The sequence below is a fragment of the Abramis brama genome (genome assembly GCF_963993115.1).
Source record: "Abramis brama genome assembly, chromosome: 6".
In the NCBI taxonomy this organism is placed as follows: Eukaryota; Metazoa; Chordata; class Actinopteri; order Cypriniformes; family Leuciscidae; genus Abramis; species Abramis brama.
The window spans coordinates 23,035,648-23,053,041 of NC_139968.1; the positions used below are offsets into that span (position 1 = coordinate 23,035,648).

At 38.5% G+C, this 17,394-nt stretch overlaps 1 protein-coding gene across 1 annotated transcript; it reads right to left on the bottom strand.

Moving 5' to 3' along the window:
• Positions 1-804: 804 nt before the first annotated feature.
• Positions 805-9,669, bottom strand: dph5 (diphthamide biosynthesis 5). Its single transcript, XM_084116011.1, has 7 exons — positions 9,303-9,669; positions 8,150-8,274; positions 6,645-6,753; positions 4,321-4,441; positions 2,815-2,854; positions 1,695-1,798; positions 805-1,517 (listed from the first exon to the last, which is right to left on the bottom strand). Exons 1-7 carry the CDS (start codon positions 9,435-9,437, stop codon positions 1,285-1,287), a joined length of 867 nt encoding a protein of 288 aa, XP_083972137.1. The 5' UTR covers positions 9,438-9,669; the 3' UTR covers positions 805-1,284.
• Positions 9,670-17,394: the final 7,725 nt, after the last annotated feature.

The following is a 17,394-nucleotide window of genomic DNA, read 5'->3' on the forward strand; positions in this document are numbered from 1 at the left end:
TTCTGCAATAGGTTGAAGAAAGGACATATATGAAAATGTTTGGTTGCTTTTGAATGATCCAATTATGTATTTTGAGGTTATGAGTTTCAGGACAATATCACATTAAAGTGTCAAACCAATTGTTAAACCTTATTTTTACCAAGCTATTCAAATTGCACCAACATGTTAGATTGTATCTTCATATATATAAAATTGCTTTAATGTTAGGTAAAATATTCATGAACCACAATATTGTTCACAGATGGGTTGAAAGCAGTGTTTTCAACCCTACCACTGAAAGGGTATAAAGACAATTTTACACTGAAATTTCTCCTTTGTAAGAATAAACCATGTTTCTTTGAGAAACACAGGATATTCTTGAGGGTGTTATCACAGAACCAGTTTCAACCAGTTACTTCTTAAAATAATGTTAACTGGAAATATAAAACTGTTCTATAAAAAAGAGAAAAAAATGGCCTAACATGACAACGCAAGTTCTTAAAAACTATCAAATATATCTGAAGAATATTTGGTGGTTAGAAAACTTTTCTTCAAACAATTCATCACATAAAAACAACACCACCACTTTTTCCCCTAGTTTTTTTCCTTAAAGATGTGCCCTTTCGGCACATAACCTTCATTTGAAACAATAATTGTTTTATGAATCTGACTTTATATAAACAAACCAGAAAGAGGCAAAAGATTGTTTAACAATTGCTTGGCTCACTTTCTATGCAATTCATGCTGACAGAAATGAAATGAGAGATCACAAGCAAAACCACAGATGTAGATGAAAACAGTCAAACTACATGTTGAGCGTTGATGTAATCAGTGGCGACGAAATTAGTGTCTTTATTGTATGAAAATCGATCTTCATCCATTATGACATGGGTGGGTACATGCTCAAAAGAATCTCAGAATTCACTTTTATCTTATTTACATTCTTACTGAGAAAGTTCCATTAAGAAAGGCTCTTGGTACAGAAACATGATGCCAATTTTGAAGAAAGCTCAATTTCATAGGCACTAATGCAACCCAGATGCAGTTGGTCCACAATAACCTTTTCCATTTCCTCTATTATAATTCCATAATTTATTTTTTTGACAGCACGAACATGACTGCCACACATCAAAATAACCATCCCACTCCCAATCTAAATCTTCTGCAACTCTGGCCCGACCGGTGCTTGAAGGTTAAAGTGGTAAACTTTGATCTGGAATTCTCTGGCCTCTCATGTGGACCAACTTCTGTCCACTTGTCCTGGGAAGTGAACCTTTCTCTTCAGGACCACAAGCTTCTTGGATATCAGGAAATGTATGTGGAACTATCAGTCATCTTCAAGGTCTTCAATCCCTCGGGACCGCTGAAGAGTTTCAGCATGTCCACCTCCAGAGGGTGAAGGTGTCCACTGATGATCATTGAGTGAAGTGGTCCTCCCAGGTCACAGGAGGCCAACTCACGCAGCGTCCCGGAACGGATGGCCTGATCCTCGGCTCCGACCCGAGCCAGACCAACACACACTGTGTCTTCAGTCATTGCTGCATTGAAAGAAAGAACATAGGATAAACCTATGAAAACAGCTTTCAATCAAATCTAATTCAATTTTCCGTCAATGCTTGCCAGTGTCTCAAGCTGGCCAGACGTCCAGATGGTTCAACCACAGAGTTCATTTTAGGTTTTCATGCAATTCAGAAAGGTTTGCGAGAGTTTCTTACCCAGTTCCTCGCCACGATCCCGTCTGTTCTGTAGAATCTCCAGGAGTTGCTCAGCTGCCTGAGCGACAGTCATGTACCTGGGAGGTTCGTAAATCTTTCGACCCCTGGAAACAAAGTGGACTTGTAAACTTTAAAGTGAGCAGAAGTGTCTGGTGTCTTCTATTCATTTGTCTCAATCCCTGACAGTCTTGAAATTAGATCTGAGCTGTTAATGCGCAGGTAACTTGAAGTTGCAGTTGGTCCCAGAACCCTGAGCAAGAAGATGCCCATTAATGCAATTTACATCTGAGCTTTGAAGTAAAATACTTTGCATGCTTTACTTAAGGTGCACTAGCCATCCATCCTTGATGAAACCAGTCAACTTGAAGAAGCTGGAAACATGCTTTGAATTTCTTTTTGGGGCCGTTTCCCCCTCCCTGCAGTGAAGGGCATCAACCTCACTGGACAAGCATCTGACTGTGACCAAAATCATGCAGCATATGGTTATTCCATTTCCGAGTAATGGTACAACAGTGCCAATAAATCTGGGAGACATTAGCACACTTTCCAGCCTTGAACAGTGAACACGCACCAGGCCTAATGCTCGTCTCCTTATAGCGTACATAGTGGAACACTAAAACCCATTTGGGGTTTATGTGGATTGGATATAAAATTACACAAAGTGCGCAACCATGGGGGGAGATAATTATAGGACACCAAGGAGAGAGCAAGGAGTTAACAGCCATCTTCTATGAGGAGAAATAACTCAAGTTCAACACCAGTGAAGGTTTTTCGGAAAGACTTGGAGTTCAAGTTTGAAAGCAGAGGATGAAGTTCCCTATTGCCGATAAAACATTTCTGAAGGCTTCAGATGGGAAAATTATAATGTGGCAGTTCTGGAGGCGGCCCAGGGAAGGTCCATGATAACATATCATGCGTCCAAGTCAAACAAGCTGCCACAGTTTTTACTGTTGTTATTTTTTTCCAGCTCAACCAGTGTGCCCCCCTGCAACTCGCATGAATGTTAACTCAATGTCTGCTGCAAACCACAAATCGACCCTCCCGGAAAAGCACCACAGACTTGATATAAATCAGCAGAACCCCCTCATCCCCACAGAAAATCAGAAAGTGAGAGTCTTACCTCATTAAATTCTCCATGGTCTGCTCTTTGACTTTGATATCTGCGAAATAGGGGAGTTGTAAGTGCCGTACGATACAATAAGCTTGGGTTTTATAAACTAGGCCTCTCTGGATGTTACTGTCACATCATAAATAGTAGGTCGCCCCTCCATCTGGGGCTGTTAACCCCACGCAGTCTGGAGTTAAGTACATTTTCAGACTGCACCTGAGAGAGGCCCATATTGAGAACAAAGCAAAGACAAATGTACAAATCATGACCAGTCATGTTCTCACACCATGTCTACACCGAAAGCATCGATGTTAACCTCAAAATGTTCATGAATTACAGCAATCAGCTGAAAGTTCAAGGCTAGACTTCGGCTACAGTCAAATAGGACTATTACTTTGTTTGCTACTTTCTTTTGAATGCATTTTAGAATAGCAAAGCGTTTTTACTTCAAAGTTTTTTACCTTCCAACTTTGAAAAAGATTATTTAAATTAGTAAGCTAGATACCAGAAAATGTACATAAAAATCATTATTAAGACATTATATTTGGGGGAATAAACAAAAATCTGAATATTGACATAAAATTCGTAATTAATAAAAAATAAAATAATGGCTGTAGTTGCTGTGTAGCATGCCAAAATTTGAAACAATGATCTGACTATGTTGGGAGTAGACGCTGTATTTGCCTAGATTTTTTTAGATTTCCAAATCTTATTTTGAAAATAATTTAGAAACATCAACAAATAAATTGACCAATATTTGCCAGCTTGATAAATAGCCCATGTCTTGTTAGCAACATTATGATGAATGGATGCAGCGTATAGTCTTTGTGTTTTGTCTGTGTGTGCGCTTTTGTTGTGTCTGCGGGTTATTGTGTTAGATAAGCGCACTTGCGGCCAAGGGTGGAAGGGGGGGTGTCCGATCCCCGCCTCCCTCTGTTTGCTTTTGAATAATGAGGTTAATAACACTGATCCCTGTCTTGCTCATTTTGGTCCTCGCTCTTGCTCTCAGAGTCCTCAGCTGGGAAGCACCTGGGGACTCCCACCACACCTCCTCTGGCCCCACCAGCCAATGAGACACGACCATCAATCCGTAGACTTCGATTTTACCAACATTAATTACCAAAGACGCCTTCCACTGGGAAATCCCACTGGTACTTTTGGGGGTTTATTGAGAGTTGGCTGGAAATCTCTACGGCACACAGATTTAAACGTAATTTATTTGCTACCATCTGCCTTGGGGGTACCGAAGCATTTGCAACGGGTCCAAGTTTAATGTGCCCCCTGAAGGGAAAAGCCTATTTGACGGGACGTCAAAATACGCGAGTCGTCGCATCTGGTTTTGACACATTCATTGCTACAGTGACTATTAAAGATGCAACAAACATGCATGCTTGGATAATTGCTTGGGGACATGTGAGCTACGGGACAGACCGGAGAGCATGCCAATCGTACGACACCATATAACTTTCTTATCTAAATATAACATCACGTTCACAAAGACTTGAAGGAAGTGCTTACCCAGCAGGCACAGCGTGTGCAGGCCCATATCCCTGTTCTTCTTGATCTTATCATAGAAGCTCTCGGGTCTCCACGTGTCCGTCCAAAACACAATGGACACTGTCTCACCAAAGTTGTAGAGCTAAGGAGGAAAACGCAATCACGTTCAGATTTAATTTACTCGCACAGCATCTATGCTTCAGTGTGTTAATGTAGACAATTTTCAGCTCCGTTTTAGCGACAAGGTGCTTCCTGTTATTCAGTAAGCATGACATCATTGTAAACACTAGAGTGCCACACAGCTGACACAACAAAGTGTCATTACGGTTACTTTACGTTCTACAGACCTTGTAAAGCACATATTAGTCCGATATGACCCAACCAGGGTTATTATAGATAACTGAAACTAAAACCATAAAACAATTGTTAACTGAAATTTTACATTTTTACTATTATTTTAATTAAGCTAGTTACCAACATTACTCATTTTCAATTTGTTTAACTTGATGTTCTAAAATAACACTGGACCCAACACATAGATAGGGATGAAGTCATCAAACATCCAACCTAATCGGTTAGTTTAGGTAGACTAGTGACCTAGATGCATTTATTTTTGTTTAGCTCTAATAAATTCAGTAGTGATGATTTAAAGGGATGAAATTTAGAGTCACAACTTCATGGAGAGTTTTTACGAGGTGCCGCACATGATATGTTGGGGGGAAAAAACAAGGTATCGTAACCAAAAATCAGGAATTTGTTCCTGACTTGTAAATTTAGTTAAATTGTGGAAATGGTGTAATTAAATTAAAACGTGGGAACAATTTAGTACAATGTGGACTCAATTCAACTAAACAAGGGAATTAATTAATATGTTTGTCGAACAATATAACTAAAACGAGGGAATTATTTAAGAAAACGTGGCCACAAAATGGCCCAGCCAGCCAATTGTCAACCAATTCTAAATTCATGCCCACTACATATTTTTTTGTCACGTTATGTGTGGGGCTCAGTAGGTTTTAGCATGCTGATGATTTTGCAAGTCTAAGTAAAGAAGATATTTTGAAAAATGTGTTTTTTTTGTCTAAAAAAACCCTAACCCTAACCCTAACTGTCCATACAATTAAAGTCAATGGGGTCCAATGTTGTTGTTTTGGACCCCATTGACTTTAATTGTATGAACAGTTGAACGTTTGAAACATTCTTCAAAATATCTTTTGTGTTCAGTAAAAGGAAGTCATTCAGGTTTGGAATGAAATGAGGACAGAAGATACATTTTTCATGTTAAATATCCATTTGAATTCAGCATGAAATATAATTTTTTTGCATGTTTCATTGTTAAAATTTAGTTTTGACCTCGTAATTTGTAATGATCCGTCAAAACGTCAGACTTCACTCTAGTGATGTATGCTGGACTCCTCCAATCATTTTGTCAGGTTAAACTCCGTCCCTTTCTTACAATCGACTGTAAGCTCGCATTCAGATCCGTCTTACAGAGGAAAAGATCTGTCGCTACTTCCACTTCGTTATTACTTAAGACCGTCATACAGAATCCACTACCTAGTCATGGGGAAGTAGAACAAAACCAATCCTTCTAATACAATAATTCATGTTTTGGGTAACAGATAGTTACGCACATGGGTTGGGGAATGTCATGCTTTTTTCTGGCATCCCTATTTGTTGATTGAGTCCAATTGGCGCATCTTAATCTGCACCCAAAACAGTAATTGCAAAGTGTGTGTTAACCTACCAAATCCCTCAGTAGATGAGAGCGGCAGCTGCGGTAGATGATTTAGGACCTGCTTTTCCTACCTAAATAATATCCTTTAGAAATGGCGCCACTGATCTCAGATCAACTGAAAATGCCCATCGTGAGCTTAGGGCGGCATCTGGGGCCTCTTGGTACACAAAGCTGCCCTGACAGGTCAATACAGGGGGCTGTTATTGATGGCCACAAGGCTTCGTTGATAGACTCCGCTGGGACGCCTACAGCACAAAGGCCGTAATGCCGTTTGATCATTTTCACGAGAGACTGGGCACGAATGATGCGCAATAGCAAATTACGTTCTCTGGAAAGTACATGTTGACAATGACACCACGGGGAAGGTGCGGTCACATCAGCGACATTTCGGAAAACTTTTGTGTAGCGATGTATGAAGCACAACTGACAAAGGCGTCAATTTCAAACCAAGCAGCTTTTTGTTGGTCAGCGCAGCTAATTTGCATGACCGATTTGAACCAGTTCGTGGGGAAATATCTCACCCTGACACGAAATTCACAATTCGTAGATTCCTATTGAAATGACTGGATTTCGCCTGTGAAAATCCGCCAAACAGCGGTAAACGTACCTGCAATCCACAGCAGCCCACCGCGTTCATGATGGAGGCGTTGTGGATAACGCGATACTGTATCCCAGCATTCAGCGCTCGCAGAACCAGGTCGCTGTGAGTTGTGGCCCTGGAGAGAAGCAAAAATGTATTTATTTTTTAGCGTACATTAAGTAAGGGTTAATGCCCGACGAGGTGTCCATTGTCAGGTATTAATGGACGACGGTGAGACGGTTGCCTCCGCCGAAGGGCATTAACCCGCTTATACCATGGTCACTTGCCAAATAACACATTTTTAAAACATTAGATTATATTTTAATTAGTTTTACAATCGAAATCTAAAGTTTTTACAAACTTTAGGCGTAACCCTGGTTACGCCTGACGGTTTATTTAGCAACCGGAGATATTTATAGTCCGCTCAGCTCGTAGAACCCTTCAGTTTACTGCCTGTTGCTATGGTTACTCACAGCTGATGTAGCCAGCGCATTTATTTATTAATTTCGAATGGTAAACAGTCAGTTTCACCAGAACTCCTTTACTAGGTGTCCTCTATCACTTTTTAATGGACACCCTGCAGCCAATCAGAATCGAGTATTCACCCAGACCATGGTATAATCCAAAATACTCGCCAACCGCAGATTGGCTACTTGTCGACATCTTTTCTTACTAATGTGTTGTGCGGTTTAAAATTTGGAAGTAATCCAAATTGCGCCACAAACGCTTATCCTTTTCGATCTTGAATATCTCATTAAATTGTATTAAACCCACACGTTCTTAAGTGCAGGAAAATGAGGAGACAGACCCCCATCCCTCCTCCCAGCTTTGTGGGTTTTGGTGGTTTGGATGGAAAAACGCTGGAGCCAAACACTTCGCAACCGTGACTAGAAACGATAGAGACGGGAAAGTGTGGCGTAATTAGCTCATCTCTTCTGGAGAGTTCCCAAAGTACCCAGACCTCAGGCATCCACATCCCACTAATCGTAAGACCGATAACATTGCAGCCCAGAGCATTGGTGCTCAACCACTCCGTGGTTCAAATATTCTGAATAATAGGAAACATTTACATTATTTATCTACAATTAGGCTGTAGGAAGTGTATTCTGATGGGTTTTTTGTAGTTTTTTTATACTTTTGGTTGAAAGGGAAATAAGTGCACTTGATTGTACTCAAGGGCATTATCAGAATCAAAATGAACCAAACAATTTTTTCATTTTATGATGAAATATGAATTGGATAGGCTTGTGACAAAGCTTTCCTATAAAAGCCTGTGCAACATCTGAATTAAAATTTCCTGTTAAGTCATTGCACTTGTGGTAATTGTGGTTTAAGTGATGGCAACGTCAGAGTGACTCAAAACTCATGACAAATACGCACAGAAACCACAAATGAAAGTTGCCAACTGTATTGTTGAGAGTAAATCCTCCTCAACAGTCTGACCGGATGTTTTAGTTCAGGTCAAGTTTGCAGTTGTACATATGGATCAAATATGTCTTTAATATGATTTTGAAGTAGTTTGTTAGTTTTACCCAAAAGGATCACCAACCACCAGGAACGCCACATCACTGACATCTGCTCCCTTCAGGATCTCATCTGCCTGTTGTTCCACCATGTCTCTGTCTGCCAGCAGCAACTCGCGCCCATAATACTTCTCCTGAGACAGAAAGCAACGGCAGCAGAAATACATCAATATTTCAGATGATTCAAATGTTTCATATGTGGGTTTTCATATCAGTGTTGCACTTTAAGCACTTTAGGCTTAAATTTTTGATATTAATTTTGCAGACAAATATAATAATTTAATAACATTATATTTGTAAGTATAATTTATATGATTCAAAATAAAAATAATAAAAATAAATATAATTGAATTTCTTATTGGATAGTTGAAACAAACCATGAAAGCAAAGGGAAAAAAATTCATATTACTTCTGATATTTTTGTGGGGCCAACACTCCGAAATAGTCCAGAATGTCAAAGTGGTGTACACATTTTTTTTTTTTATTAAAAAAATAATAATTAGAATAAAAATGAAATATTGGGTTAAGTACGGTTGCATAACCTTATATTATCACTGCTTACAAAATACTTATTATCAGAAAAACTTTTGTCTGCCAAATCAGTTAGTATGGGGTAACCAACATGCAGGAAGTCATTTTGTTGTCAAGTGACAAGAAAACTATTATACAGGAAATGACATCACAGAGAGTCAGTAAAGTCCTTAAAAATATCACATATTTTGACCTTTTATATTTTGAAAAGCCACGGCTAGTTCAGGTCAAACTGAGTAACCAAAAAATATATTCTTAATGTTCATGATTCATGCATTTTTAGCCTTGAAAAATATGTTTAAAAACGTTTATGAAATTAGTACTTAATTCTTATTTTGTTGTATTTTTTGTAGAATATGGAATAAACCTTTTCAGAAATATTTGAAAAAGTAATGAATACAAATATCACATTTCATGGCATGTGTTTTAATCTAGTTTTAATTTTAATTTTTTTTTTAGATCATTCCAAGCATCATTTGTCATCAACCTGCATATTCCTGGCACGTGAGTGCTATCTCTCCATCTTAGGTCTCAAATTACAGCAATATTTCAAAATGCAATCATAGCCTTCATCGAGATATATATCGAGCTGTCATCCGTCAAGATTCAGACCTAATAATGATCCACATACCAAAGCTTCCTTCCCGACGGTCAGTATGGACGTGTAAGCCTCCAAATAAACGCGACTACACTGTCGGATGATCTCTAAACCTTTGACAGTGATGTCTTTAGCATCGCCCAGCCCGAGACCGATGAAATACAACATCTCTAGATCAGAGAACACAGCAGGTTTCACCGTTACCCGTCGCTAAAAGGCTAAATCGCAAAAGAACACATTAAGGAGCGCTTTAAAGAATGGATACGAGTTGTCTGTCAATATACTGTTTTGCGATCTTTTATCAGACACTAAAAAGCTTCCAGAATACATTGAGTTTCACTGTTATTCAGCACTCACATGGTGCCACATGGAGCTACTGACAACCACTGCCGTAAAGCATAGAGTACTTCACGACAATGTCGCGTGCTGTAACCATAGAAACAGAATAAGCTGGAGTGAACTAGACGTTCATTTAAATTCACATTTATTGCGTCTAGGATGTGGTGCACAGTTAATAATTGCCATTAAGATATTTTAAAGTTAAAATAATAAATATAAATTGTAATATTTGTTCATATTTTACGATTGTATTATAATATATTTGAATATATACTTTATTAAAAACCTATATATACCTATGTATAGGCTATATTAAAATATATCATAGAAAGGTGTATATAAACAAATATCATCATTAATATTAGTGTAGTTTATACTGAGCAGGTATAACCTATACTAACTAAATTGAAATGTCTGTTTTACTTGCATTTTTGTTATTTTAGCACATATGTTTCTTTGTGTGACCTATAATTTCCACACAGCTCACAAAACATTGATTTAGAATAAATTCTAGGTGTTTAATGGGTGAACTCTCTCTAACCTTAAAACCACATATTCAGACATTGTGGAATTTCAACCATATTGTGTAGTTTAGTGCAAAATGATGAATGATTGCCAAGTCCAGGGCTATTTACTGTGCTGTTTGCTGTTTGTTTACTCTGTAAAGCCATCAGTTTCACCCTCAAATTGCAGAGAAACATTCTGAAGAAAAATGTGCACACAATCTTCCCCAAAAACCATAGAATGCAACTTTTTTATTACTTTATGTGTTGTTGATTTATGTTTTGTGCAGCACTTTTACTATGTTGCAGATTCCAGGGTGTTTTTCATGACTGTTTATGGATTTATGATTGTTTGGATCGTTTGGAAAAATAGCATAAATCTTAATAATAATGATAATAATAATAATGTGAAAATAATTCCCTTGTTGTCTATGGGTTGTATGTATGACTGTGTGAAGCTGTTCTATGACTCATAATGTGATTTGGGATACATCCATGGTACTTAATAACCATGGTTTAGCGGACCATGAGCTTGACCCGTTTTATTTGTAGGTTAATAGGCTGTGAATTAGGGTGAGGACCTTTTGTTACAGACAGCTGATACCTGTAATGAATGAACACAGAGTGCAGTCAAAGGTCTTAATCTAAATATAAGGCTTACAAGCCCTAAAGGCTCATGGACCATCTGGTTTCCACCCCCATTGAACTTGAAGTCCAACAAAGTCATGTCAGATTTTTCAGGCTGTGCTGATTGACATAATTATTTAGGTCTATCTGTTTTATTTAGGAAAGTACACTTGATTGGACAAAGTCCCTTAAAGGGTTAGTTCACCCAAAAAGGAAAATTATATCATCATTTACTCACCCTCATGTAAAGGGTGGTTTTGTACACCCAAACCTGTAAGGCATTCGTAAATCTTCTAAACAAATGAAGGTATTTAATAAAATCAAAGAGATTTATGTCCCTAAATTAACACTTTGACACTTCAAAAAGTTCATAAAGAGATCGTAAAACTAATCCATATGAACTGAGAAAGTCACTTGGTGGCCATCTTGGCCACGCCTCCAGGAAGCTATTTCAAATCAAGCACAGCTCCTTCTGGAAATCTAAAAAAAAAAAACGTTTCTTGGATGAACGCAAAAGTTTGGCAAGGGAAAGCAAACATTTTGCAAGCAAACGCAAACTTTCTGCGAGTAAATGCATTTTCTTGGGGGAACGCAAAGGTTTTGCAAGCATACGCAAAGTTTATTGGGGGAACGCAAAGGTTTATTGAGCGAACGCAAAATTTCTTGGGGGAACGCAAAACTTTTGTGTTCAAAATGATTGAAATATATTTTTCATATTTTTTCTGTACTATTTTATTTTTAATCTTTAGTGCTGTCAATTTGATTAACCGCGATTAATCACATATAACAAACTTTTTTTTACATAATATATATATATGTGTGTGTGTGTGTGTGTGTATATATATTATTATATATATATTACATATATACTGTATGTCTGAGTGTGTGCATGTCTGTGTATACATATACACACATATACAGTATACATATGTGTGTATATTTGTTTATATGTGTATATATATATATATATATATATGTGTGTGTATATATATATATATATATATAAATATATATGTGTGTGTGTACAGTATACACACACACATATACATATATATATATATATATATATATATAAATATAATAATATATATACACATACATCGCCGTTAATCGATTTGACAGCACCTTTATTTTTAATTTTAGAGTAGTGCAAGTAAAATAAAACAGTAAATAAAAAAAGAGTAGAATACTTTAAAATGCAGATAATGTAGAGTAAATATATTTCTAAAGTATAGTAGAGTAAAATATAGTAGTGAAGAGTAAAAGAAAGGACTTTTTTTTTAGTATAGTATGGTAGTGCTTTATTGTCATACAAGTACATTGTCGTTGTTATGCATATTGATCTATTTACTAAGAGGCGTCGTTGTTTGCCTCACTCAAACTGACGTGTTAAGCACATCTCAGACTGAGGTATGTGTGAAAACATATGACTCGTCTCGAGGCCTCTCCAGTGGAGCTTCCTCACCATTTGTAAAGAGCAGAATGGATTCCGTCAGTCTGCATTGTGCCAGGCAGAATGGGCTTAGTGGAGCCTGGCAAAGAGAGGGGTTTTTTTTTGCACTGTGGGCTTTGGATCCGGTGCTGTCCATTCCACTGCCAGCGCCGCTCGCTGCCTCCCAGCTCGTTGCTATGGCAACCGGACCAGGCCAGCATCTGAAAACAATTTGGTTCTTAATGAGAATTTACTTTGCGCAAATGGTGGGAAAATTGGGGGTGGGAGAGAGAGAGGAGAAGGGGGAAAAAGGAAGGAAGGAAGGAATGAGGCGCCTGGATCTTGCATACTTGTCATGTACTTCTAAGGCATACTGGAGGAACCGAACATGTACTTTTTTCCGTTGCATATTTCTTTAAAACTCTGCTTAATTTCTTTAATTTATGCAGTATGAGCATATATAAAATTGACCCAAAAAATTTTGAAACATTTTTACAAAAATCCCACGTTAGTTCCCAATCCCGAGTGAGAAACAGCTCTAATTTTTCCACTGATTTCTGAGTGCAACATTATGTAATGTTTCTGTTGATGCCCTGTGTGTGTATAAGGGGCATTGAGCTCCTCTCTGGACGAGGAACGATGCCAGCTTCCACTGGGATCCCCCCTTTGTACCCATCTCCCTTTTCCCTGGTTTTGTTTGGACCCAGTCAGCCAGTAGCAAATTGTCCCAGCAGAAAGGGCCAATCTGGTTGGACTGTGGCAAGAGAGAGGGTTCCTGCAGCAAAATTAACTGTTTGTCAGTGCCAGGGTCTGGTTGTACCACCTCAACATCAGCTCAGAGGACCTGGTGCCACTAGATTACCAGAGGAGAGGTTGAGATAGGCGTGAAGGGGTGGGAATTTGGGGTTTCTTTGGACCAATAGGCCTAAATCAAATCACTGATGTGACTTCGAAATTTGTCTTGGTGGGAACTAATTGGGTGAATGTCACGAAAACATGTCCGGGTCACATTTAACCGGCAAAATCTGAAATTTTATTAGAAATTATACAAATTATGTGTATATGTATATATTCTGTTCAAAATATATATAGACATTTTTGAGACAATTATTGACCTAAAGCAGGAGTATAATTTGGTCTAGGAGAAATAATATATTGAATGTTTATAAGACTTTTGAGTGTAGACTTGGAGTCTGACTGAGCACAGTTTCAGACATTGTTGAGATCTCTTTTTAAATATCTCAATTTTATCTGCCTTCAATCAATGGTGTCTTGGAGAAACAATTAAGATATTTGCTTCTAATTCAGTAATTCAGGTCATGACGTATCTCAGGACTTACCAAGTTTGTTTTCTTAGCGATAAATTATTAGCATACATGACAGTTTATCTTCTGTCGCTATCGTTATGACAGGAACGTCCAGTTTATTATATTAAACCAATACAAAACCCCCTTTTACTCAGTCCTCTCTGCATCCATACAAATATCTACAAACAATAAATAGCTGATAATGCCTAGATATGTTTAAATAAACCAATAACAGGAAGAACGCCCCCTGTTTCCTATTCCTGTGCTCCGGGCATGAATATTCCCCCAGTGGCCACTGCCTTCTCCCACGATTCTCAGTGGGAAGTCTCTGGCTCTTTGCGTACGTCGTCGCTGTGAGGCAGACGTGTCAGGGGAATACTGAAGAATGTCTTTTTTTGGGGTCTGTTGTGTTTTCACTCCCCACCTTTTTCTCCGTAATCATCCCTCTAGGTTATACATAGCTGACAGCATGGCGCTCTGAATAGCTACTAATAACCAGTGGGACTAGAATGTAGAGGAAGAGAAAACATGTGCTTTCCACTGATCCAGAGTAGTGTGCGTGTCATGAAGTCATGTGACCAACTGACAACTCTTGGAACCTTCAAATCCTCACGAAATGTTCCAACTTACGAGTTTGGACTTAATAATAATGATTTGCATCCAAGCAATGTGTGTTCAGAAAAATTGGCCATTGGGGAAATTTCAGCTAGCCTTTTACCGCTAATGCAACAAGATTAAGAGCAAAGAATGTGAATTAGGTATATAATGAATGCTTTAGCCATGTATTTTAGCATCCTTGTGCTGGTACAGTGAATTCTAGGACATTTTGCTTCGTTGCGCAAGCCAGTCACTTCATAAACACGGCTAAGCTTCATTGCTAAGACGAGCTTCATCGCTATGTTGTTGTCATCAACAACAACAACAAAAAAAGATGAACATACTAAATCGTTTCATTGACATTCAAAATTATAACAAATTATGACCAAAAACTGATTCGATTCTTAACTGACATGCCTCCAACTCAGGAAAGCTTTGTCGCGCAAGCGACTTGCCTACAAAAATATGGCTAAATAAGGCAAGCTTCATCGCTATATTTCATCAATATCAGTACATGGGAAAAAAAAGATGTACACACTAAATAGTTCCATTGACATTCACAATTAAACAAATGGTAACACTTTAGTTTAGGGTCCAATTCACACAATTAACTAGTTGCTTATTAGCATTAATATTACTAAGATATTGGCTGTTTATTATTACTTATAGATCACATATTAATGCCTTATTTTGTATGACCATATTCTACATTCCTTAATCCAATACCTAAGCTCAAAAACGACCTTACTAACTATTAATAAGCAGTAATTAGGAGTTTATTGAGGCAAATGTCGTAATTAATAGTTAGTTAATAGTGAGAATTGGACCCTAAAGTGTGACCAAACAAATTATGACCAAAACTGAGTAGATTCATCCATGATTCGTTAACTGACATGACTCAAACTTGGAAAGCTTTGTCGCGCAAGCCACTCGCCTTAAAAACATGGCTAAATGAGGCACTATTTTTCATCAGCATCAGTACACGAAAAACAAAACAGTTCCATCGACAGTCACATTATAATAAATTATGACCAAAACTGATTAGCTTCCACCATTATTCTTTAACTGGCACACTTTCTTGGGTTTCGCTCTGATACATAATCTCATAAGTATTATTTTGGGAACATACGACTGGTGAGTCATTAGAATTCGATTACGACAACATCCAACGTGTGAATGGACAAGTCCTGCTTTAATCGTACCCTGGGGAATTTGAGACATATCAAAACTGTTGGATGCGTCAGGAATTAGATGCCTCAAGAGTAATGAGCATGCATTATTAAGAATATACACAATGTGTAAACAATGTAAGGTCATGAACACGGTGCAATTACACTACAGATTGTTTTGTGAGTTGGCCTGGAAAAAGTCTAGAGTGACCAGGAAAGGCCTGTGGAATGCAATCCTCTTCCAGTCAAGGGATGCGCTAGCCAGAGTGAGTCACTTCCTCAGTAGCTGACCTTTGTCCCGTTCAGCGTGCCCTACAAATGCCATTGACATCGACACATCCTTCCACTGAAAACCCCAAAGTAAAAGTTAGATTTGAGAGTTTGCCGGATATATAAACTCAAACAACAAAGAGACAGTCAATGCAATGCCAAGTGCATACTTAGGTGTTCAGGTGTGCAGGAAGCTGCCTCAGCAACTGTTGGGAAAGTCCAATGATAGTCTCCAAACGCTACTTGAAATTTTCGGATGTATGGTGAAACTCCTGAGGAAATAGTGTGCACTGATTTTGGCAGCAAAGGTAAACAAATCAATATACGCTACTGCAAAAAACGGGACTTAGTGGCACCACAATGGCAAAGCAACTGAGGGAATGTGTGTGTGTGTGAGTGTTGCACGGAGAGCTCCTCTTAGCATTCCGTGTAGTCTTCATTTCCCATGCAAAGCCCTAGTGTTCAGTCCGTGCCTCCTGAATGAGCTCCTTTTGTGCGGTAATTGGAGATCGTCCTGTGTGGCTAACAAAGAGTTGCAGGGCCTCTCTCGTCCCTCCTCTGTCCCACTCTCTATTTTCCTGCCATCTTTCTTTTTTCCCTGTCCTCCTCATTACGCCTTGGGTCTCTTATCTCTTGTGTAACGCATTGTGTAAAGGTAGTTCAAAGCGTCTGTTTTCTATCTTTGGAAGAGGTTGTGTGGTAGCAAGTGGCTTTCGTCACAATCTTAGCATTTATTGGAATCGTGTTCCATTTTTGTGGTGCACCATTTCCCCGTTTGCCTCAATCGACAGGCTTCTGCAATTTCAGTTGGCTGGAGCACAATTCCACAATCCCAGCTGACCAAACACGGGGGAAAAGCAGAAGAATCCGGTTTGAGTTATGCTCAAATCCGTATCCGTACCTAGCTTAATGTTTGTTTTGCAGACCTTGCGCGGACGTGAACCAGAGTCCCAGACGTTGAGGTTTTCTCTGTTGAAAATACATCATCTTTTTGGTACCGATTGGAACGCCAACCATGGAAAATCCACAAAGTGCTCTATGAAGTACATTAAAAAATAAATAAATATGCTCTTGACAGTCATTAAAACCATAATAAACAAAGAGTTTACTGGATCTGTAGTTGGTGACCCTCAAGACTCTTGACTAATGACGTCCATGCTACTATTGTTGTTGTTAATGTTTCGGTTTTAAATAAAGATATTTCTAGAAGCCACTGGCATCATTCACTGCAACTAAACTCTTTTTCTGGTCGTGACCTATTCTGAACTTCCTGAATTCCGATTAATCTCTGAATGCCTGCTCTATTTCTCTCCAGAGGTCATGACCAATAAAATGTTTAATGTTTAAAGCCCTCGTTTGTCAAGGCGGGTATCTTGTTGTTGACATCTTTGGTATTTTGATGTTTTGTGGTCTTCTCTTCACTGCATAATCTGATTTCACCAAGTACAACGTGTTTCTGGATCAACATCCTTGTTGATCCTGGAACAACATTCCAATCAACCAATCAGATTTGAGGGACAAGTTAACAGTTTATGTCAAGTTTAGGCTTACAACCAGGGACAGGTGCTTCAACATCAGTGTTATTTACCTATCATTTCCCTCTGATTTTAGGGATAACTTATGGGTTGGGTTGTAAGATTAATTTTTCAGACAGGAACGTTCTTCAAGGATCAACAAAATATGTTGACCCAGGAGCTCGTCTAACTCGCCAAAATCAGGATGTGTGCGTACTAGTTTTAAAAATTTGCGTCTATCTATACGTGTACCCTTAGCATACGTGCAAAAACTGAAGTACTGTATACTTTGCGCTTTTTATGTGATAAAAACCAATGTGAACAGAGCCAAACTGGATAAATCAATTATGTAGGCTACATACACAAT

Excerpts from the sequence above, each read along its gene's own strand:
- dph5 (XM_084116011.1), bottom strand. The coding sequence starts at position 9,437 with ATGTTGTATTTCATCGGTCTCGGGCTGGGCGATGCTAAAGACATCACT. Across the intron at positions 6,754-8,149 it reads GTGGTTGGTGATCCTTTTGG|GGCCACAACTCACAGCGACC; the intron begins GTAAAACTAACA and ends GCTTCTCTCCAG. Across the intron at positions 4,442-6,644 it reads TGGGCTGCTGTGGATTGCAG|CTCTACAACTTTGGTGAGAC; the intron begins GTACGTTTACCG and ends TTTCCTCCTTAG.